This window comes from Giraffa tippelskirchi, chromosome 12 (assembly GCF_054371585.1).
Source record: "Giraffa tippelskirchi isolate mGirTip1 chromosome 12, T2T-mGirTip1v1.2.pri, whole genome shotgun sequence".
In the NCBI taxonomy this organism is placed as follows: Eukaryota; Metazoa; Chordata; class Mammalia; order Artiodactyla; family Giraffidae; genus Giraffa; species Giraffa tippelskirchi.
Genome location: NC_137286.1, coordinates 675,892 through 698,630, shown reverse-complemented (window position 1 = coordinate 698,630; position 22,739 = coordinate 675,892). Strand labels below are relative to the sequence as shown.

Below are 22,739 nucleotides of genomic sequence, written 5' to 3'. Positions count from 1 at the left end.
TCAATTATTTTATTTTAGATTTCATTGGCAAAATGTTTCTGGAAATGTACCCTGTAAATAAATAACCTAAGTGGTATCTTTGGTTTCGCTTCCTGTCCTGTGAGGCCTGTAGTCTTCACTGTCGGGCCCGTTACCGGAAAAGGCTGAAGGTCTGTGTTCTAATGACGCCTCATGTGTTACTACTCATTTAGACTTTGTTGGTTTTTCTCACCAGTGTTTTGTAGTTTTCAGGACACAGATCTTTGCACAGGACTTTTGGTGTTTAAAGATTCGTAGATTCTTAAATTGATACTTCAGTACTGAAGCATTAACAGGTACTTACTTTCTTTTTCGTTTATTAATTTACTGACTCTCGGCTCTGCTGGACCTTGGCTGCTGCCTGTGGGCCTTCTCTGGCTGTGGCGAGCAGGGCTCCTCTGCAGGCTGCACGGTCTCTGGGCGTGGCTTCTGCAGAGCGCGGGCTCAGTACTCGCGGCCCGGGGGCTTAGCCGCTCGGTGACACATGCCATCTTCCAGGACCAAGGACTGACCCTGCGTCTCCTGCATTGGCTGGCAGATTCTTAACCACTGGACCACTAGGGTCCTGTAAATGGCGCTTCTGATGGACTTTTGTACCCTGTGAGCGTGCTAAGCCCTCCCTCGAGAGCTGCTTTTTTTTAACAAGAGAAAGCAGGTTTATGGAGCAGGCCGCTCTGCCCGCGGGCGGCTGAGGTCCCTCCAGCAGGCTGGGGCGGCCCCTCGCCTCTCAGCGCTGATGGCTGCTGGTCGACTGGGAATTTCTGTGGACAGCTACACCGTCTGTGCTGAGAGCTTCTCTCTTCCTTTCCAACCTGCACGCCTTTCGTGTGTTTACTGTTTCTGCCTGTGGAGCCGACTGGGTCCTGTGGGTGAGCAGCAGGGGGTGGTGGGCACCCGGTCCCGGTTCCGGCTCCATCAGTAAAGGTGGCTTCTCTGTCGATTTTGGAGAAGCCTGCCAGCAGGTGAGGATGTGCCCTGAATTCCTGGTTTGCATCTGAGTTTTATCAGGAGTTGTTCAGGTGTCCTCGGCTAAGGTGGTTGTGTGGCTTTTTTTCCTTATTCTGCTGCTGTGACCCCCGGGGGCAGGGGTGTTGCCCCATCCAGGCTGCCGTCCTGGCCGTACAGAGGTTGCGCCCTGGGTTGGGGGGCTCCACGCTGTGGTCCCCTCGGTGCCGGCGGGGGTGTCGGGGCCTCCTGAGCCCCAGGTTCCTCCTCCAGTGCTGCTGGGGGAGTTGGAGTGGACCTGTGGTCAGTCTTCCCTCTGCATGTGGCGGCGGGAGGGGGGGGGTGTTCTCTTTTCTTTCTGTCTTTGCGAGGCTGTTGCTTCTGAATTCAGGTCCTTCGTGGGTGTCCCTGCAGCCCCCCGCCCCCCGTGGCTGCTCAGGGTCAGGCCGCTGGGCCCACCCCTCTCCTGCCCCATGTTTGTGCCCACCTTGAACCCCCCCCCTCAGAAGTGCGGGGCCCTGGGAGTGTGGCCCCCAAGCCCCTGCCCCTCTGCCGGCCCCGCGTCCAGGGAGCTGGGCGCTGCCCTGGACACACGGCGCCCGTCTGACCCCCCGCCAGGGACATGTGGGTTGTCCAGGTTCCTGACTTGTAAGAGCAATTCTTTCAAGTTTAATCTGCTTTTTATGTAGTTTCTCAGAGTGACAGCTTAGATGGTTGACCTGAGGCCTTTTTATAAAACTGGCTTTACTGAGCAAATCTACATGTGATAAAGCCCGCCCACCACACGGCCGCGGTCTCCCTGCTGCTTCTGTGGGCCAGCCCACCCTGGGGCCCCCGCCCCGTCAGCCTGGACGGGCACACCCCTGCCGTGACCCCTCTGGGATGCTGTCCATCAGGGGTCACCTGGGCCACGTGCAAGCCTCAGCAGAGTCCAGCCGGGGCAGCCGTCCCCTGCGGGCAGCCCGGGGCGGGCAAGGGGCAGGCGAGGGCCCATGGCCGGGCTGGCAGCCGGTGGTCTGGTGGCTGTCCTGGGCTTCCCCGGGCAGGCCCCAAGCTCCCACTGCGGGCCTCCCTGCGCCCTCCCCGGGGCTTTGGGGAAACGAACTTCTGTGAGGGGAGTTTGCACTGACCTGAGGTCTGGAACCCTGCTCCTCCGGGTGCCCAGCCTCCTCCCGCCCCCGAGGGAATCCAGGACCCTCCAGCGCGTCCGTCTTTGGAGGGAAGGTGGTGGGTTGCCAGGGCCGGGGCTGGTGTGCATAGGGGGGCGGCTAGCAGCCCCTCCCTGTGCTGACATCTCTGGGGCCCCTGCCCATCTGGCCCAGGTGCACCCCCACTGTGAAGATGTCCTGTGGGGGGGGCTGTGGACCCCCACCTGGAGCGGTGACCCCGCCTCAGCTTACCATCCCCCCACAGCGAGGACCCTGAGGGGGTGCTCTGCACAGCTGATATGCTCTTACCACCCCCCCCACAGCAGGGACCCCAGGGTGGGGGTGGGCTCCACACAGCTAACGTGCTCTTACCCCCACCTTTGCAGACTACGTCTACTTCGAGAACTCCTCCAGCAACCCGTACCTGATCCGGAGGATCGAGGAGCTCAACAAGGTAGCGTGTGTCAGTCCCTGCCGGGGGTCCTGCTAGAGCCCATTCCTCGGGGTCCCCGCTGGCCTCGCCGAGGGGGGCGACGCGGTGGTCAGAAAGGGTCTGGGTAGGACGCCCCCTGCCCATCTCCCTGCCCACCCCACACTGGCAGTGTTCTGCCAGGCCCGGGGGTGCGGTGGGAGTGGGCCCCCAGGCAGAGGAGGGGGCCTTGTCCCTGCAGAACGCCCCAGCCCCGGGAGCCATCCCGCCTCTCCCGCCGGCCGCCTGGTTGGCCACACTGGCAGGGGCCCTCGGGGGGACCGCTGAGCGCACCTCCTCCTTGGCCACCGTGGAGCCCGGTCAGCGGACCTCGGGCCTGCTGCTTCTCCTTCCCGGGTTCCTGCAGGGGTGGCTGTGGCCCCCTCCCTGGACCAGTCCTCCGGGAAGTGTCAGGTCGCCTGTGCAGGCGAGGGGCCACCTTGCGGAGCCTCCACCCCGGGCAGGTCAGGGCGCCCACCCCCCAAGGATCAGACTTAGCCGTGGCTGCACCCCAGCCCCACGACCATGCTCGCCGGGAACAGGCGGTGGGCGGGAGCTCGGGGCCCCCGGAGCCCCCGGAGCCCCAGCCTGGGCCTGGCTGCAGTGAGCCGGTGCTGCAGGATGGCTTCAGGCTGGGGCTGGGGCTGTGGCCAGGACGTGCCGGGAGGTGGCCTCGCTGTTGGAGCCTGGGCCCTGGGGCGCCTCCCCTGCACCCCGCTCAGCGCCTGCTGGAGCCACAGGGCGAGAGGGCACCCCCTGTGCCTGCTGCTGCGACGGGAGCAGGCGGGCACCCCCACGTGGTGGGCACTGGCGCCAGTTGGGGGCGCGGCTCGGGGCCAGGCCTCTGCTCCCAGAGCCTCCTTGGCTGGTGGGGCTGTGGCGGCTGGGGTCTCAGGGCGGCCGTGGTGCCCTCGTTCTGGCTGTAGCCCTCTGCGTTGGCATGTGCCCACGGCAGCCACGAGGCAAGTGGACCCCGGGGGCTCTGCGGGTGGGGCAGGGGGAAGGCCGCTCCGAGGAGCCACAGCGCCCGGCAGTCTGCCGCGGGGTGTCTGGTCCTCAGCGCCGTGCCCTGCCCGCCTCCCCGCCGTGGGGCATGGGGCCCAGTCCTGGCTGGAGAGGCAGTCGCAGCCTGGGCAAGCGCGGCTCAGACAGGGGCTGCAGACCGGTCAGCCGGAGGGCTCTCCCCTGACAGCAGCCGGGACCCCGGCAGCCTCAAGTGCGTGGGGAGGTGGAGAAGGGTGATCTCTGGGGTCAGACCTGAGCCGCTGTCCCTGCGAAATGCCTGCTCTTGGCCGGTGGCCTGGTGGGCAGGAAGACGGAAGGACAGCTTCCTCGTGAGGCCCGTCACGACGGCTGGGGACAGGGCTGACGCGGGTGCAGCTGATGAGGGAGACAGGCCAGGCACACCGGGCATCCCCAGGGACACGGCCGCTGCTGTGGTTGCTGGGCTGGAGAGACTCGGTCGAAGAAGCCCTCGGAAGGGACTCGCGGAAACCAGGATGAAAACACAGAGAGGCCAGCCAAGTGGAGGCTCCTCCGGGCCCCGCGGCAGCCAGTGGGGCTCGGAGGGACCGAGGAAACGCCCCCACCCCACCTGCCCCCCCGGCCTTCCTCCCAGAGCTGCAGGCCCGTCCAGCGCCAGGACAGCGGGTGGCCCAACGGAAGGGCACCGTGCAGGCCGCTGACCTGTCTCCACGCCGTCCCCCCGGAGCGGCCTGGGGTGGTGCAGGGGTCCCGGCAGGTGGAGCAGACCCTGGAGTGAACTCTGATGGGTGTGAAGGAAGTGCGGGCGTGGCAGGCAGGGTCACCCCCATGCTTTGCCGCTTCTCGGTAAAGGAGAGCACGTGTACAGGGAGTTTTCTTTAAGAAAAGCGCAGCCGCTGCTGTCCCATGTGTTGGGGTCTGTGTCTCTGTGGGCTCGCCCCCCCCACCTCCCGCAAAGCCTGCTTGAGCTGCGCCTGCCACGCCCCCCCCCCCCCCCCCCCCCCGCCGCCTTCCCAGGACTTGGGCCTCACATGAGCTTGTGAAGGGATTGATTTCTCCTTAGAACTTTGGTTGGGTATGTATTGCATCTGCCTTGCTTTCGCAGAAAATTAAGTCTTCACGCCGCTGGAGCAGATTGCTGTTTTGAAAGAACAGGGAAAGGCGTGCTTTGGGGGTTAGGGAGGGGGGCAGACCCTTGGGCCGGGGGCATGGGGGGCCAGCCCTGGGTCCTGACCAGGCAGGAGAGGTCAGAGAGGACTGGCGGGCTCCCTCCCGGGAATTAGAAGGCAGATTTCAGAGTGAGGTTGGAGTGCGGGTGCGGGAATCTCCGCGAAGTCCAGCAAGGGGGACAAGTAGGTGCCGCCGAGCCCGACAGGACGTCCCCCGTGCTGCGCTGTAATCCCGGGCAGGGCCCCCTGGCCTGTGGTGTGCACGCTGCGACCCGCTGGCCCTCCAGGGGCGTGTGCAGTGACGGAGCACTGAAGACGAGCGCCCGGGCGCTGCGCAATCGGCCTCCCGGCTCCGCCCAGTCGCTCCTGCCATCTTGTTGAGCTGCCGGATCGTCTCCCTCTGTCCAAGGCCCCTCGTCCTTCCCAGCTCAGCGGATGGTCTCCAGACCATTTCTAGGGGTGGCTTTTTGGTCTGAGAATCCCAGCTTGCAAAACTCGGGACACCCGCGAGTCCTGCAGAGCGCGTCCTGACGGGCCGTGCCCCCGCGGGCAAGACGGGCATGCCACCTGCAAGCGTTCTCGGCCTTAGTTTTCCCTGGAGACGTCTTGGTTCTCATCACGTCCGTCGTAGGCTGGAGGGAGGCTGCCGTCAGCTGTGTGGCTTCCAGCGTCTCTGTGGTGACCCTGTAGAACAGCAGAGGCGGTAACGCTTCCTTTCCGTCGGGAACGTGCAAAGTTCCTGAGACTGCTTCTTGAAAGATTCCTGGTCTAATGGAATTGAATAACTAGAAGTTAAATGCTTTATATGAAGACAGTTTAGTCTAATGTGATAAATGCTGCTATATTCTGAATTCTATGGAGATTAAGAGTGTGGTATGACCCTTGTATCACTGTGAAGAAGCCTCCTCCGAGCGAGGTCAGCACCCCTGGTTTTGCCACGTCCCAGCTGCCGCTCGGTCAGTGCCTCATGGGCCTTTGCAGCCTGATCGTCCCGGGCCACGGTAGCCGCTCCTACCCAGGTGCCCGTGTCCCTCGAGGCTCAGGCTCCGCTCACGGGGCGAGGGGGACCGTCACCCTATCCTCGGTCGTGCCCGTCTGGTGCCTGCAGGCAGGGGCACAGGTGGCTTTAGGTCCGCTGTGTGTGACCCCCCCCCCGCCCCCCGCTGGCTGGGGCTCCGCGTGTGCGGTCCCTGCTCCCGCCTGAGGCCCTGCGTGGGGGCCCCCACGAGGGCACTCAGCCCCCGCCTTGCTGTTGCAGACGGCCAGCGGGAACGTGGAGGCCAAGGTGGTGTGCTTCTACCGGCGCCGTGACATCTCCAGCAGCCTCATCGCCCTGGCCGACAAGCACGCCAGTGAGTCCCCCGCAGCCTGCGCCACCCCGGCCTCCCGGAGGGGCCCGCCGCTCCCGTTCCCCCGGGGACTTCAGCTGGGGGCGGGGGGTACTGTCCGTGTCCTTGGTTGGACCGTCCCTTGCACAGAGCAGGGGTCACAGGCCAGGGGCAGGCCACGCAGGGTGGGTGCCAGGCTGGCCGTAAGGAAGCAGCCTGTTTGCTGGCCCGGTCCTGCCTCCGGTGGGGGCGGGCTCCACCTGTGGGTTCTGGCATGCGTGCGTACCACTTGTCAACAGTGTCCTCGGCACGAGCCTCTCTCCAGTGCCGGACCTGGCGCTGTGTCCAGAGCGGCAGGGTGGGGGTCAGGGCCCCTGGACCCCCTCTAGAGCCTGTGCCCACCGGCCTGGTCCTGCCTGCGGCCTCCTGGTGCTGAGCAGAGGATCCGGGTCCTGGGGGCGCAGTGTTAGCGGCTCGGGCCCCATCCGCACCATCCTGACAGTCAGGGCCCCGAGGCGGGCCGCGGGTCTGTGTGGCCCGGGCGTAGGCGATGACGGGCGATCTCCCATGTCCATGCCCAGCCCTGAGTGACCGCAGCCCTGGCCCTCGGCACGCAGTGGCGGCCACGTCCACACAGGCTCTCTTGCTCTCAGGCCCCAGGGGAGCTTGGCCAGGTGTTAGGTCACGAGACCTGCAGGGAGTGGGTCCCCCCGAAGGCTGGAGCTGGCGGGGCTGGGGAGGCCCCCGTGCCCAGCTCAGGGCAGGGCCTCCGTCTCCCTGGGAGCCTCCGTCTTGCGGGGCTGGGCTCTCTGAGCCTGCTGCAGCCGGGCCGGGGGGACGCCGGTCCACCCTGCTGCCTGGGACCTGGCCTGGTGCCAGGGGAGTTGGGAGAACACTCTGGGGCCCTTCTGGCAGGAGGGATGGAGAGTGGGCACCCCCTGCGTGGTCGGATCCGCTGCTAGAGCTTCTTGGCCCAGAGGCCGAGGGACAAGCTCGCGCCCCTGCCCTTCCAGGCTACGGCCTTGCTGCAGCACAGACACCCCGGGCCCCGCGGGCCTTCCCAGAGCAGGAAGGCCCTAACCGGGGCTGCAGGCCACGGGCTGCCCGGCCACGGCCCTGCTTGCAGGTGTGTGGTCATCCCGCAGGGCTGTCCTGAGAGCCGGACCGTGCCTGCGGAGCAGTGGGCATGGGACAGGTTCTTCCAGGAGCCCCAGAGCGAGGGCGGGGCTCAGGAGCCGGTGGGGTGTGTGGGGTGAGGCCCCAGCTCTGAGCCCAAGGCCAGGACTCGCTGGATCCCCGAGGGAGGGGCTTTGGCCCCGGGGGCCGCGTGCCCCTGGGTTCCTCGATGCTGGGCACCGCAGCCCACTCACGTCTTCGGGTCCTCGGGGAGTGGGCTCCGGAGCCGTGGAGAGAGACGCTCCTGGCGTTCTAGGGGCAGGAGGCCGGCCTGGCCGAAGCCCCGGCAGCCCCTGAGGCTGTCCGTGTGGCTCCTGGCCTTTGTCAGCGTGGGGAGGGCGAGGTCTGTGGCTGTGACGCGGGCCTCCGGGGCCTGTTGCGGGCAGGGCCCAGGGCCCGTTTCTGGCCCCGGCTCCTTGCTGCTTTGCCGGGCCAGTGGGGCTGCCCCTGGATGGCGTGAGCGCGATCAGGTGTGGGCTGGTGGCCGTGTCTGAGCGCGGGTGACATCCTTACATGAGGGTGCCCTCCCCAGGGGTGGGCAGGGTGTGAAGGGGCCTGCAGTGTGGGTGCACAGGTCCCCACGGCCCCGCCCACACAGCCCCGGGCTGGCCGCCTCCCCAGCTCCCCGCCCCCTGGCCCCGCGGCTCCTCTGACTTGTGGACGTGTGGGGGGCGGGGCGGGTCCCTGCGCGGCGGCCACAGGGGGGCAGCAGAGGGCCGCAGGCCACTCAGAGGCCAGGAGGGTGCTCCACGCCGCCTCCTGTGGGTCTCGCGTGGAGGGTGGTCTGGCTGCGTGCTTGGCTTTCCCCACCCCCCTGCAGAGCCCCAGACCACCTCTGCCTTCAAGGGCACCCCGGCCCCAGGGCTGCTCGTGCCAAGTCCACGTCCTGGAGGTCCCCCGCCACCCCCCCAAGTGCCAGACTTCTGGGCTTTTCCTGTGGGCACCAGTGTCCCAGCCCTGGGGGGCCGGCCGAGGACCCCAGGCAGGAAGTGTGCGCCGCTGATCTGGCTTTGGGACCCATCCCGCCCCCACCCGGTGCCCTGGGCCTGCTTCTTGGGAAGGTCTGGCTGTCTCCGCCTTTGCCGGGACAGGCCGGCTTCTGTGAGGGAGGCGGGCCTGGCTGCCCAGGCTGGTCTGGGGTCTGCTCGGAGGCATGGGCAGCGTGGGCGTGGGGGTGGGCAGGGCCGAGGTCAGCTAGGTGGTACGTCCTCTGGCTTCGGCCGGGTGGTCTGCGGCCCCCTGCCCACCTTGCCTCCCAGCCTCACCCCCTCGGCCAGGCCGGGCGCTGTGGCTGACCCGCTGCCCGGGCACTGTCTGTCTGTTGTACAGCCCTGTCAGTCTGCTATAAAACCGGATCGGGGGCCGACACCAGCGAGGAAGGTAAGAGCCGCCCTCGCGGGAGGGTCCTGGCGCCCGTGCGCTGGGCTGCATGCCCGCCCCTGCTTGCCTGTGGCAAGGTGGGGCCGCGGAGGCCCTGCAGCTTGGCCCTGGGGGGGTTCCGGTCCAGGGAGGGCTCGGGGCACAGCCGTGGGGTCTCTGCCCTCCTGCCTTGGAGGCATTGCAGCGGCTGTCTCGTCTGCCCGGCTCTTCCCTGGCCGGCTCAAGACACAGCCTCTTTCCTGGTCAGACACCCAGGTTGCGGGCTTCTGGGGTAGCTGGGCTTGAACCGGCGCTGCCGAGCACCTGCTGGGCCCCGTGGGGTGGGGCCCTGGGCAGCCAGTGGGCGAGTCTGCTCTGGCCCGAGCATGTGTCCTCTCTGTGCTTCAGGAGAAATAGAGGAGGAGATGGAGAACCCAGAAATGGTGGACCTGCCGGAGAAGCTCAAGCACCAGCTGCGACACAGGGAGTTGTTCCTGTCCCGGCAGCTGGAGTCCCTGCCGGCCACGCACATCAGGTACCGCAGGCCTGGGCGGGGGGCGCGCGGCGGGCACCGCAGGCCTGGGCGGGGAGCACACCGTGGGGGAGCACCTCCCTCCCGTGACGCGCGCCCCCGTGTCTCTTGCAGAGGGAAGTGCAGCGTCACTTTGCTGAATGAGACCGAGTCCCTCAAGTCCTACCTGGAGCGGGAGGTGAGGCTCCCCCGCCCCACGAGGGGTGTGACTTGTCCTGCTGGGAGTGGGGGGCCCGTGGCAGCTGCCATAGTGCCGTCTGGGCTTCCCCAGCAGGCGGGCGCCACACAGCTGTCCTGGCTGCCGTGTCCCGGCCTCACTGTGCCAACCCAGCGCTGTGCCAGCTGGGCGACCGGAAGGTGTCTGAGTTTGTGAAATAGAAATCGTCAGTGCTGCCGGAGCCAGGGGACCACCCTCGTCCCACGGGTGGGTGGGCCTCGCTGTGACGCCCAAGCTCCTTACCCTGCGGCCGCTGCCCCTCCTGCCATGACCCCCAGGGTGGGTGGTGCTGGTGGGCTTGCCTGTCCAGCGCCCCCTCTCCTGCGAAGCGTGACGATCAGAGCCGTCTCCAGAGGACACACATGTGTCCCTGGAGCAGCAAGACGCGTGTCCAGGGAAGTCATGGGCCACCCGGGGTTGCCACAGCAGGGCTCAGGTGTTACCCTGCGAGGGCAGGTCAGGCTGTGGCCAAGGGGCAGGGTCCCCTCCACGCGTGTCCAGGGGACACGCACCGCTGGCTCCCAGGGGACCTGCGCATGGATCCCTGCAGCTCCTGCAGGAGTGTCATCGCCTGCAGGCAGCACCCCCCAGCAAGGCCAGGCTCTAAGGGGCCCAGAGGAGTGAGCAGAGGGTCGGCGCAGACTGGGGATGTAGGTGGCAGCCGGTGCCGGTGGTCCAGCGAGGGTGGCCTGGTGCGCGGCCTCCCTGACGCCTGACTCGGCAGTTGGAGAACCGCCAGGTGACGCTGCCTGGAGTTGGCACAGAGGCGCCGCCGGGGCACCGCAGGCCCCTGGGGGCTGTTGCCCGCCTGCCCACGCGAGGCTTGATGCGGCCTGGGAAGGTGGTGGGCAGAGCGGGGCTGTGGCCCCAGGCAGCTTCCCCTGGGGAGTGGACGTGCGGGCTGCAGTTTGGAAACGTCCCCCCGGTGGCAGCTGCCCGAGCAGTGGCGTGGAGGGCTGTCCCTGAGCAAAGGCGCCCATGACCAGCCTTGGGAGGCGCGTGGGCCCCACCCCGGCACCTGCGGGCACCTCCAGGGTGCACAGTGGGCGTGTCCTGCTGGTCTCCTTCACCCGTCTGGGGGAGTGGGTGCTTCCAAGGAGAGGGGGAGATGGTCCAGGCGAGCATGGACTGGCAGCAACGTGCGCAGCTGCAGCCCACGGGCCCTACACCCAGGAGCCCTCGGTCCTGATGCGGGCGCCAGCCCCTGCCCACTGCCGCCTGGGGGACGAGGGCTGCGGAGAAACAGCCACAAGGGAGTCAAGAAAGGCACAACGGGGGCTCAGGGCCAGGTAGACCCGGCGGGATGCGGTGAGGCCCCAGGGGAAGCCCCGGGTCCACAGCCTTGCTTCCGAGAAGCGACCCAGGCCAGCTCAACGTGGCTTCCCAGGACCACGGTCATGGCAGCACGCGCAGCGCAGGGCGTGAGGGGCCAAGGAGGACGCGTCGTGCCCGCCGCTGCCGGGTGGGCCTGGAGCCGGCAGGGGGTGCCCAGGGCTGGGAGCCGCGCGCTGCCAGCTCTGGGCACCGGGCCCGGGACGTCCTGTTACGTGGCCGCTCTGCGTGCGTCTCCTGTGACGGCCGCCCGGGAATCCTGCCGCCTCCTCGGAGGCCGAGCCCAGAATCTGTCAGATTTGTTCCCAGATGTCTTCGGAGTTTTGTTGCTGTTAAATGCTTCTATAAACTAAATTTTCAGAATCGCTGCTGACGGGCTCGCGGCAGTGTGGGGAGCTCCCCGCAGCTGCCTGGCCTGTGCTCCAAGCCCGCTGGCCCCGCGGGGTGTGGCCGCAGGGCTGTGTGCTGACACCGCCCCCCTCCGTGCCGCTTTCCAGGACTTCTTCTTCTACTCTCTGGTCTACGATCCCCAGCAGAAGACCCTCCTGGCCGACAAGGGGGAGATCCGGGTGGGGAACCGGTACCAGGCGGACATCACTGACCTGCTGAAAGAAGGTGGGTGGGGGGCGGCTGGCGGGCCTTGGGCGGTGGGGAGCAGCGGGCCCAGCACCCCCAGCGCGTCGCTGGACCCTCCGTGGCACCTGGAGATTTTGTTTCCTTTTAGCAGTTGTTTTCATAACTTTTTAAAGCTCTTTTTCTGTTCAAAGCACTTGTTTGAGCGATTGTTGGTTTCACTGACTTCTGGTGGACGGTGCCGTCCGCGAGGCCCCCATGCTTGGGGGACGCAATGCCTGGCTCCCCTGCCCGCTCGGGCCTCCAGTGGCCCCAGGGGGTCATGGGCGGGCCTGACCCCTTCTCCAGCTCAGTCTGTCCCTAGGCACGCAGCACAGAGGAACTCGGGCTCCAGTGACCCTCAAGGCTTCGCTTCTGTGGGGGCCCCGTGGTTGACAGCAGGTCTGCCGTGAGCAGCCTTCATCCCTTGGGTGGTGACCACGCTCAAGCAAGTGAGGCTGATGCAGGGGGCCGCGGGGTCCACACTTGTGGACATCCTGTCCTCCTCGCGCGGCTCTGTGAGGCGGGCCTGGCAGCTGAACTGCGTACGCGCTTGGCCTCAGGGCGTTGGGGCGCCTTGCTCTCTTTGGAGCCTGTGTCCCCACAGAGCTGGTCCTGGGTGTGGTGCCCAGGCCGCCTCGGGCCCCTGTGTCCCTCGGGGAGCGCGTGGCTGCTGCTCTCACATCCTTGGGCGGCCCTGGCGAGCGTCTCCTGCGTCTGTGGGCGCAGGCCAGGCATGGCTCCCACTCTCTCTGCGCCCCGGTTCCCTCTGTGCAGGAATCTCCAGAAGCCCTTTCTCTGCGCGGCCGCTGCTCCTCCTGATCCCCCGGCTGGTCCACCTGTCCTGGACTCTGCTCTTGGCCTGTGTGCGCGTTGCCTGTTGCACACATGTGCACACACCTGTGCCATACCTCACTAGCACCTCATCCACACGCTTACACCCGCCTCCCTGTTGGGGCCTTGGTCTCCGTCTCGGGTGCCCGCTCGTGTGGTTGGGTGTCAGGGAGGCGCTGAGCCAGGCCCGTGGGAAGCGGGTGGCGGGGGCGGCTCCTCCATCTGCCCCGCGTCTGGCTCCATCGCAGGTGGGCCTGGCCGCCCCTCCCTCTGGTTCTGTGAGCACTCGCGTCACTTCTGGGGCCCCCCCGCACCGCGTCTCCCGCTGGAACAGAGCCGGCCGTGCTGGCTGTGGACCCCCCTCCATGGTCAGGCATCTGCTGCGGTCCCTGGGGGCCCCCAGGCCTTTGCTCCTGCAAAGGGGTCCTGGTGAGGCCACCGGAGAATGCTGACGGCTAGATGTCCAAAGAGCTCAAGTTCCCGACCACCTGGGTGCTTGGCCGGGTTGAGCCTGTGCCCTCAGGGCCCTGGGCAAGCGCTGCCCACAGCCCGGGCCTTTCCTGCTCCTGACTTGGGGGCCATGGCGAAGGCCTTGGCCTGCTGTCTTCCCGTGCCTCCCGGGGCGTGGACCCTGCCGGTGTGAACCTGCGCCCCGGCCGTGAGTGTGTGTGGCGGGCACAGAGTGTGCCGTGATGCTGGCCGTGCCAGCGTGGCGCTGGGCCGGGGTTGCCACTGCGCCCAGGGCTCTGGGCCTGGCTGCCCGGCCATGTCGCTGGGGCCTGGTCACAGCTCACGGACCTTGGATCCAGGAGGAGGGTCCCCGTCGTCCCTGGGGAGGGTCTTGGTGCCGAGGCACCGCCAGGAGGAAGCCCACTGTGCCTATCCTGCAGGCGCCCACTCGCGTCTCGCAGCCCCGGCACCCCAGGCTCTCGGATCTCCGTGCCCCGTCCCTGGGTCGGCCCTGCATGTCTGCGGTGCCAGGTTTCCCTCCCGTGGGCCCTTGGCCCAGCACGCCCCTGGAGCCCACCAGGGTGGACCCCCCCCCCCAGGCGAGGGGGCACTTGTCTCCTGGGGGACGTTTAGCCGTGCCGGGCCTGCTGACCTGCACCCACCCAGGCCCCTCGGGCTTCCTGAGTGCGCAGGGGTCCTGGGCCTGGAAGCGGGTTCCCACTGAGAGCGACCGCAGCTGAGGGCATCTGCGGACGTTGAGCCCAAGCACCCGAGTCGAGTGTGGATGTGCTGTGTCCTCCATGCCGGCCCAGCCACGCCGGGGTGGGCGTTCTCCAGACCCTTGTTGTTGCCCCGTTCCCCCTGCTGACTGGAGCACACCGGCCCTTGGCACAGGTGCTGCCCAGGACAGAAGCATCCCTGGCCAGGCCCTGGGCCCCCTGCGCCACCCGCAGGCAGAGGGGGAAGGTGTCCCGAGATGAGGCCTCCGGCCTCAGGGCCCTGGGTGGCAGGCGAGTGTCTGTGCTGAGCTGGCATCAGCGTGCTGGTGGTGAGAGGCTGGCACAGGGGCCTGGGTGCAGTGGCACCCGACCCCGTGGCATCTCGGGGTGAAGAGCTTGACCGATTAGATCCGAACTGCCTGCCTCCTCACCCAGCCGGCTGTGCTGCCGGGGCCCCTCCAAGGGCCCGGGGGCCCAGACCTGGACCCCACTTCCAGAGGTGAACACTTGTCCTGTTTCATGCTCGCCCTGGAGCGCCAACCCCACCGCGTCTGTGTGTGTGTGTGCATGCATTCCTGTGTGTGCGTGCTTCTGCCTGTGTGTACACTCATGCCTGTGTGTATGTGTCTCCGTGTGCTTCTTTGTGTGTGTGTGCACGTGCGTGCTGTGTCCCCCCCGCCCTGGGTTCCCTCACCCTCTCGCTCCCTGCAGAAGTGGGTGCTGCACCCCTCACCCCAGCCAGCCAGGCCCTAAGGGGACCCCTGGCTCCGAGCCCTCACGAGAGCCTCGGGGCTCTTCCCACGGCCCCTGCAGCCTCACCCCGCGGCGCCCCTTCCCCACAGGTGAGGAGGACGGGCGAGACCAGTCCAAGCTGGAGACCAAAGTGTGGGAGGCCCGCAACCCGCTTGTGGACAAGCAGATCGACCAGTTCCTGGTGGTGGCCCGGTGAGTGCCATGCAGGCAGGGCACAAGCTGGCACGGCCTTAGCTGCTCGCCCACCCCGTGGTGGGTTCTGGGATGTCTGTCCCGCGGGGCATTGCCCAGCAAAGGGCATACGAGGCCAGCGGGGCCAGGCCTGCTCTGTGGCAACCCTTTCCTGGTCCCCAGGGAAGCTGGGCCCTTCCTGCACGCGGAGCTGGCTCTGAGGGGCTGCTCAGGGCCCCCTGCTGACAGAGGCCGAGCAAGCCGGCCCCGGTGGGGCTCTTCCTGCAGACTGCGGGGTAGGCCAGGGTGCCTGTCCAGCTCTGGGACCGGGCGCAGGCCACTGCGGCGGACGTGGTCGAGGCCAGGCCTCCCGGATATGAAGTGGCTGTGCTCTGCGGAGCTGCCTCTGCTGAGGCCGACGCTCTGGCCCCCACGGGGCAGCTCCGGTGAGCCCTCAGGGCTGCATGCCACCCCCCGGCTGGGCACCATCCAGTGCTGGAACCGGAAGGCTCTCTTGTGAGAAGAGCTCTGCGGAGACTCAGAGACAGCGTCCCCGAGCTCCAGAGCAGAGCGCTGCTCCTCGAGACAGCCGGGTCTGGGCCCCTCTGCGTGTCTGGCTCGGCCCGCCCAGCCTCCTGCTTGTCTGCTCCGGCGGTCAGCGTCTCTCCCGTCCCCCCAGCTCCGTGGGCACCTTTGCCCGGGCCCTGGACTGCAGCAGCTCTGTTCGGCAGCCCAGCCTGCACATGAGCGCCGCGGCCGCCTCCCGAGACATCACCCTGGTAAGCGGGCACCTCCCGGGACATCACCCTGGTAAGCGGGCACCAGCCGAGCGAGGCCCAGCATGTCCACTCAGGTCCGCACCCCCGGGCATGGCCCCACCCAGGGCAGGGCTCTTGGTGCCCCCGCGTGGCAGCCCCGTCTCCGCACAGGCTCGGGCTGACCTGCTTCTCCTGGGGCCACCCTGCTCCTTCCTCCCCGTCTCAGGCAGCCCGTCTCCCAGAAGGTGGCTCACGTGCCCCAGGTGCCCACAGCGCTCTCCCCACAATCTCCCCAGAGGCCCCCAGCCGCCCCATGCCCTTCCATGTGTGACTCCGGTGTGTCTGCCATCTGGGCTGGGGGTGGGTCCCAGCGTGGGGCCCGGGTGACCCTGCCTCCCGCCCTGCACAGTTCCACGCCATGGACACGCTGCACAGGAGCGTGTATGATGTCGCCAAGGCCATCTCAGCCCTGGTGCCGCAGGGCGGGCCCGTGCTCTGCAGGGACGAGATGGAGGAATGGTCAGCCTCAGAGGCCAGCCTTTTTGAAGAGGCCCTGGAAAAATACGGGAAAGACTTCACGGACATTCAGCAAGATTTTGTGAGTACCGTGGGGCGGGCTCAGGGCCGTGTTGCTCCCCAGGCCTCCGTGTTCCCAGCCCCTCGTCTGTTAGAGACACCTGCTGCGCCTCCAGGTCCAGGTCCAGGTCCTTGCTGGCACTCACGCCCTGGGTGTGTCCAGGTGCTCACTGACCCTCAGGCCCTGGGCGTGTCCAGGTCCTCACAGACCCTCAGGCCCTGGGCGTGTTTGAGTCCCGCGCCTCCAGGTCCAGGTCCTTGCTGGCCCTCAGGCCCGGGGTGTGTTTGAGTCCAGTTGTTTTTAACCAGCCGAGCCTCCGCATACGTCCTTGGAAGTGTCCCCCAGTGAGCCCGTGGGAATCGAGTCTGTAGGGACTCCTCCCGCTCTCACAGCCCCTAAAACACACTTGAGCTCGTCTGAAAGGAGGCGACACGCTGGTCACTCCGAGGAGCACGTCCGTGCACAGAGGGCAGCAGGGGCGGCCAGGCCGGCCTGACCACGAGCCCCTGGGGAGAGGCCAGGACACAGCGGCCGTGCCCATGTCTGATTCCCGGCGGCATCTCCGCTGGAACAGACGGAGCTGGTGCCAGGCTCACCGCAGAAGGCGGAGAAGCGGTGTGGCCCAGAGGCCCTCAGAGCTGCCACACAGCCCAGAGCCGGCCTCTTGACCGACATGCTCGAGTGTGCCGAAGCCTCAGCAGGGCGGCAAGGCCTCCTCACCAAAAACAAGCGGAGCGCGCGCCCGGCAGGAAGTGAAGCACCCGGCACACTGGCCGCACACCCTACAGGTCCCGGGCCCCGCGTGCTCCCGTGTGACGTGTGACGGCCCGGGTGCATGAGACCCGTAGCCTGCGATCGACTCACCGGGCGGATGTTGTGGATGAACGTGCTCGCGGGAGGCAGGCCCGCAGGTGGCGCGCACCCCGTGCTGGACTCGGCTCGGCCTGTGAGCCGGGGTGACGCCAGAATAGCGGGAGCAGGGCGCGCACAAGTGCGGCCCGCAGTCTCGACGGGCGGGGGCCTGGGTGCCTCCTCCCTGCCCCACCCTCCAGCCTGGCACTGTGCGCCGGGGGCGGGACCGCCCGCCCAGCCAGCCAGCAGGGCGCAGGCGCTGCGGCAGGAATGGAACCTGGGGAGGGGCTTCTGTGCTGTGCGGTCTGCCGAGGAGAGGGCGAGCCTGGGCGGGGCCCGGCAGGGGCCGCCCCCACTGACACGCCCCCCCACTGACACGCCCCCCTTCCGCAGCTCCCCTGGAAGTCGCTCACCAGCATCATCGAGTACTACTACATGTGGAAGACCACCGACAGATACGTGCAGCAGGTGAGGGCCAGCCGGCGCGGGCGGGGTCTCCCCTCTGCAGACCCAGCTGCCGGCCTCTGACCCTGTGTTCTGTGTTTTAAGAAACGCTTGAAAGCGGCTGAAGCGGAGAGCAAGTTAAAGCAAGTTTATATCCCCAACTAGTAAGTGCACCCCCAGAGCACCGGGCCGCCGCGTCTCCACGTCCCCGGGTGGGCCAGGCCCGGTGCTGGCCTCACGTGGCCAGGTGGTGCCTCCCTGGCTGAGTCTGGGCGAGTCGGGGGTGTGTCCTCGAAGCCCAGGATGGTGGGGGCAGGGGAGGGCAGGACCCGGCCCTGGCGCTCTCTCGGCCTGCCAGGCAGCACCGGGCACCGGGGCTGGCAGCCGTCCCGCCTGGGGTCTGACTCTCACCGGAGCCCGCGGGGAGAGAGCTTGGGTTGGCGGCTGCTCTGCCGCCAGGCGGGTGTGGACGGGGCTGCGGGGGGCCCCAGAGCTGCGCGCCCGGGGCTCTGTGCTTCCGTGACGCTTTCCCTCTCTCCCTTACCTAAGTAACAAGCCAAACCCGAACCAGATCAGCGTCAATAACGTCAAGGCAGGCGTGGTGAACGGCGCCGGGCCGCCAGGCCAGAGCCCTGGGGCCGGCCGGGCCTGCGAGAGCTGTTATAGTAAGTGCCCCCAGGCACCCAGGCGCACCCTAGTCCGCGGCCCTGGGCACCCCTGCACCGTCCCGGGGACCGACCTGGGGGCGGGGGTCGCACTCTGCCTGGAGGAGCCCTGATGGGGAGTGAGGGGAGCGCGATGCCCGGGCCCGGGGTGGTGTGGGCGGGCGACAGCTGTGGAATGCTCTCTGCCATCACTGGTTCTGCTTAAGAATCCGTCTATTTTCAACTTTGTTGTCCGTAGCCACCCAGTCTTACCAGTGGTATTCTTGGGGTCCCCCTAACATGCAGTGTCGCCTCTGCGCGTCTTGTTGGACATATTGGAAGAAATATGGTGGCTTGAAAATGCCAACCCGGTTAGATGGAGAGAGGCCGGGACCCAACCGCAGTAACATGGTAAGCCCCGCCCCGCTCCGCCCGCCTGCGCGCCCCGCCCCTGCGGCCCGGCCCGCGGTCATGGCGCTGTGTCGGGGCGGCGCGCCCCCTTCCGCAGAGCCCCCACGGCGTCCCAGCACGGAGCAGCGGGAGCCCCAAGTTCGCCATGAAGACGAGACAGGCCTTCTACCTGCACACCACCAAGCTCACGCGCATCGCCCGGCGCCTGTGCCGCGAGATCCTGCGCCCCTGGCACGCCGCCCGCCACCCCTACATGCCCATCAACAGCGCTGCCATCAAGGCCGAGTGTGAGTGTCCCCCGGGGCGGGCGGGGCGGGGGTGCTGCCAGCAGGCGAGTGCACTGACCCCGGCCCCCCGCAGGCACGGCCCGGCTGCCGGAAGCCGCCCAGAGCCCGCTGGTGCTGAAGCAGGCCACGCGGAAGCCCTTGGAGGCCGTGTTGCGGTTCCTCGGTGAGCCCGCCCGGGGCCCCCCCGCAGGGTCCTGTGAGGATACAGCGTGGTCCTCCCCATGCTCTTCCCTCCGGGGCGGGCTCTGGGCTGGGTGGGAGGCGTGCCGAGGGCTGGGGCACTTGGCAGGTGTGGACCTGTGCCTCCTGGAGGCGGCCTGCTGATCTGTCAGCAGTCAGCTGTCGGGGCCCTCAGTTCATCATCTGGCCAGTGGGCAGCCTGGGCCGTCAGCTTGGTGACCACTAAGTGAACCCGCTCGTTGATGGGGATCTGGAGCTGGGGAGTTGCTGGTGGTTGCTGGTGGTTGCTGGTGGGGCTGTCTGCTGGACCAAGGGGCCGCGGGGACTGGCCCCAGCCTCTGTCCCTGCCCTCAGGGTGCCCAGGGTGCCACATGGGCGTGCCCGCTGGGCATGGGCTGCGTGGGCCCTCCCGGGTGGTGGGGCTGCCGCTGAGGAGCAGCCGTGTGCCCACTCGCCCGTGTCGGCCCTACAGAGACACACCCCCGCCCCCCCAAGCCCGACCCAGTGAAAAGCGTGTCCGGCGTGCTCAGCGGCCTGACCCCCGCCAAGTCGGCCCCCGTCATCAACAACGGCTCCCCCACCATCCTGGGCAAGAGGAGCTATGAGCAGCACAACGGGGTCGACGGTGAGTCCGGGGGGCCTCGGGCTCGGCCGGTGTGGCCGTGGACCTGGGGTACCCGGCCCCGGCCCCTGCCGCTCCCGCGCCCGCTGACCGTGTGTTCTCTCCTCTCTCCTGCCGCCGGGCGCTGCCAGGCAACGTGAAGAAGCGCCTCTTGATGCCCAGTAGGGGTAAGGCCCGGCCCTCCACGCCTGCCTGTGTGTGCTGTGCTCACGCGTGTGCGGCGGAGGGCTCAGGGCACGTCCAGGGCAGTCCACGCGGGCTGGGCCGCACCCTGCCGCCCCGGCTCCCCCCCACACCTGTCACTCGGCAGAGACCCGGGGGCTGCCCCCGCCCCCGACTGGCCACGCGCTGCCCCTCACCCACCCAGGCGCCCCGGCTCACGAATGCCCCTCCCTCCGGGCCCAGCGCCGGCCAGTGGACTGTCCTCCGTCGGGCGGCCCTGGAGCCCCCGCCGCCCGCCTGCACTGTCTGCCGCCGCGCCGTGACCACCCGCATGCTGTCAGCTTCAGCTCGCGTGGCCGCCTGCCCTGTGCTTGTGACCTCGCCTGTGCCCTGCCTGCCGGGGGGGCTGTGGGACCCTGGCCCTCGGGCGCAGACGGGGCAGAGCTGTGGTGTGGCTGGCATGGCTGGGTGGGGGTCTGGGAGGTGCACCCAGGGCTGAGACCGCGGGACCCTGTCCCAGCTGCGGGGAGGGACACGCGCCAGGGCGGGCTACCACGGGGCCCTCCTGCCATCAGGCGCGGCTGGCACTGGCCTCCGGAGCGTGGCTCCCTCACCCTCCCAGGGCGGGCCACCATGGGGCCCTCCTGCTGTCAGGCGCGGCTGGCACTGGCCTCCGGAGCGTGGCTCCCTCACCCTCCCAGGGCTGGCTTTTGCCTTCTCAGTGGGGGAGGGGCGTTTGTGGTCTGGGGCTGCTCTAGTGGGGGTCAGCCACGGTGCCAGTGAGGGGCATGTCAGCCTTGTGGGGGCCAGTGCCCCCAGTGGTCAGCTCGTGGCAGGACCCGTGAGGGGGAGGTGAGCAGGGAACCAGCGGAAGGGGAACTTATGGGAACGCACTCACAATTCCTCCTGCCAGCCCTTTCCAGTGGCAAGGTCAGGTCCGGTGTGGGTGCCCCAGGGTCACAGGCAGCCAGCATGGACATGGCTGGAGCCCTCCCCAGTCTCAGGATTGGAGACCTGCCGGCCCAGGAGGCTGGCCCAGGCTTGGTTCTTGAATCTCTGGGAGGTGGTGGGAGGCAGTGGCCACGCCCATCTCAGTGTATCTGGCCGGCAGGCACGTGCTGAGAGTCAGCCAGTGGCACTGAGGCCGGGTCCTCTCACTCCATCTGGACACAGGCCCTTCCCACCCCAGGCCCCCTGCTGCCTTACCTACGACCCCTTGGTGGGGCGCCAGCTCACCCCAGCCTCGCCTCCTCGCTGACCTCCCCCTTCCCCTGGAGCCATCCTTGGGGGGTTCCAACAGCCCCTGGTCTCATCAGAGTGGCCAGTCCACTCGTCTGCCCACATCCTACAGGAGGGGAAGCGGGTCTTATCAACAGAGCTAGGGGCTTAGGGCTTGACTTATAAAGAGCTCTTGATAGCAGAGGGATGACTCCATTCACTTCTGTCAGTTTTTCCAAAATCCACGTGTTCCTGTAGCTATTTCAGCCCCAGCCTTGGGTCCCAGGGCAGGTGTCGGAGGCCGCACTCAGGCCCGCTGGGGTGCTGTGTAACGGCCGGAGCAGCAGTGGATGGCACGAGCCGGCTCCAGGCGAGGGGCCTGACACCAGGGGGCCTTGGCTCCCTAACCTGGCCCACCGTGGCCTGTGGCTGCCTCCACCCCCAGGGTCCCGCGTGTACGCGCCCCCCACGCTAACTGTGTGCTTTCTTCTCTCTGGCACCCGTCCCTCTGGTAGGCACCTACCTGGGTAAGTAGCACAGAGGCTCGAGCGCCATGTACAAGCTGTGTACACCTGTGGACAGCTCGTGAGCGCTGCAGGATGGGTGTCAGGGCCCCTGCCTCTGCCTGCTGAGGTTGCGGGCACCCCAAGTTAGGAGGTGCTGCAAAGGGGGGCTGGACAGCTATTCCAGGCTCATCTAGAGACAGACCTCGGTCAGGAAGCACTTTTGGGAGGAGCTAGATGCATGTGGCAGAATGCAGGCAATGAAGTCTAGCTCACGAGACCACGTAGATGCACAGTGACATGCTCACAGCCACATGCACTCACCCCGACACACGCTTGTGGCCCTGTGTACTCACACCGACACGCTTGTGGGCCCGTGTAGTCAACATCGAAACGTGCTCACAGGCCCATGTACTCATACCGACATGCTCACAGGCCTGTGTACTCACCAACATGTGCTCACAGGCCCGTGTACTCACTGACACACTCACAGGCCCATGTATGCACACCAACACATCCTCACAGGCCCATGTACTGACACCAACACGTGCTCTCAGGCCTATGTACTCAACACCAACACGTGCTTACAGGCCTGTGTACTCACCGACACACTCGTGGACCCATGTGCTCACACCAACACATGCTTACAGGCCCGTGTACTCACTGACACACTCATGGGCCCATGTACTCAGACCAACACGTGCTTATAGGCCCGTGTACTCAGACCAACACGTGCTCATAGGCCTGTGTACTCACTGACACGCTTACAGGCCTGTGTATTCACACTGATGCTTTCATGGCCACGCACGCACGCAGACTCACTGCCTGGGCATTTGGGAGTTGCGGGTCGTCTTGGTGCCTGTTGCGGGGACAGCATGTGGCCTGGGACAGTGCCTTTTCTGAGCCACTGGTAGCGGCTTTCACCTCCAGACCCCCAACCACAGAATGGAATTGCTAGCTGGAGCGTGGCCTACTGGCCTCTCCTGGGCACTTCCATTGGCTTCCTGCAGGGCCCCTGGCCCCAGGTCCACGCTGGGGACTCGGAGCCCCTTGGGAGGAAGTCTGAGCCCAGGGAGTGGCTGTCCTGCAGAGGGCCTCCTTGTTGCTGTTGTGTGTATAGCTGTGCCAGGTGTCACTTGGCTACTCTGTAAACCAGGCCGCAGTGGTCCCAGCTCCTGAAGGGAGTGAGCTCAGATCCGAGGCTCCCGCACCCCCCCCTGGGGCCCCTGAAAGCCTGGGCGAGCCCAGGACTCGGGAGCTGAGGCCTACCTGGGTGTGGCCTGCAGCTCTGGGGAGATGTAGCCCAGGCTTCCTGCTTTTCCTCTGTGGGCCCTTGGCAAGCGTGCGGGTGTGGCACGTGGCTGCGGGGGCCTCATGGCCTGTCCTCCTTCCTCCTGTCAGGTTTGGCGAATCACGGACAGACCAGGCACATGGTGAGCGTGAGGGCCCCGTTCTCCACACACTTGCACACACAAGCTCCCGTGGGCCTTAGCGGGGGGGCCCCAGCCTGCCAGGTGGTGTGGGAGCATCTGGGAGGCCCCTGGGGACCCGAGGGGCAGGTGTCGGGGTCTTCATGGGGTCTTTGTGGCCCTCCGGGCGCCCGTGCCCACACTGCCCCTGGGACGGCCACCTTGGGGCTTCTGGGTGCTGCGTGGAGGCCCCGAGCTCCCCTCTCAGGCCTATCCCCACCGCAGGGACCAAGCCGGAACCTCCTGCTCAACGGGAAGGCGTACCCCACCAAGGTGCGGCTCATCCGGGGGGGCTCCCTGCCCCCCGTCAAGCGGCGGCGGATGAACTGGATTGACGCCCCCGACGACGTGTTCTACATGGCCACGGAGGAGACCAGGTGGGGCTAGAGGCCAGGC

At 67.3% G+C, this 22,739-nt stretch overlaps 1 protein-coding gene across 17 annotated transcripts in view; it reads left to right on the top strand.

The window, feature by feature from the left end:
- MTA1 (metastasis associated 1) overlaps positions 1-22,739 on the top strand; it is a 33,352-nt gene that overhangs the window by 9,961 nt on the left and 652 nt on the right. For 2 of the 17 annotated variants that reach the window (XR_014071571.1, XR_014071570.1), the window contains exons 2-20: positions 2,498-2,565; positions 5,992-6,085; positions 8,567-8,617; positions 9,005-9,131; positions 9,243-9,306; positions 11,175-11,292; positions 14,135-14,237; positions 14,896-14,995; positions 15,384-15,572; positions 16,797-16,871; positions 16,953-17,011; positions 17,397-17,512; positions 17,798-17,902; positions 18,000-18,189; positions 18,263-18,352; positions 18,842-18,994; positions 19,123-19,158; positions 22,276-22,307; positions 22,569-22,720. Coding sequence is in view for 12 of the 17 variants with exons in the window: in XM_081551139.1 (XP_081407265.1) it covers positions 2,498-2,565; positions 5,992-6,085; positions 8,567-8,617; positions 9,005-9,131; positions 9,243-9,306; positions 11,175-11,292; positions 14,135-14,237; positions 14,896-14,995; positions 15,384-15,572; positions 16,797-16,871; positions 16,953-17,011; positions 17,397-17,512; positions 17,751-17,902; positions 18,000-18,189; positions 18,263-18,352; positions 18,842-18,994; positions 19,123-19,158; positions 22,276-22,307; positions 22,569-22,720 (1,969 nt within the window). In the remaining 5 variants the exon portion in view is untranslated. Of the gene's footprint in view, positions 1-224; positions 315-2,497; positions 2,566-5,991; positions 6,086-8,566; positions 8,618-9,004; positions 9,132-9,242; positions 9,307-11,174; positions 11,293-14,134; positions 14,238-14,895; positions 14,996-15,383; positions 15,573-16,796; positions 16,872-16,952; positions 17,012-17,396; positions 17,513-17,750; positions 17,903-17,999; positions 18,190-18,262; positions 18,353-18,841; positions 19,032-19,122; positions 19,169-22,275; positions 22,308-22,551; positions 22,721-22,739 lie in introns of all 17 variants that reach the window. The other 15 variants (XM_081551139.1, XM_081551137.1, XM_081551140.1 and 12 more) reach the window with 11 other exon arrangements.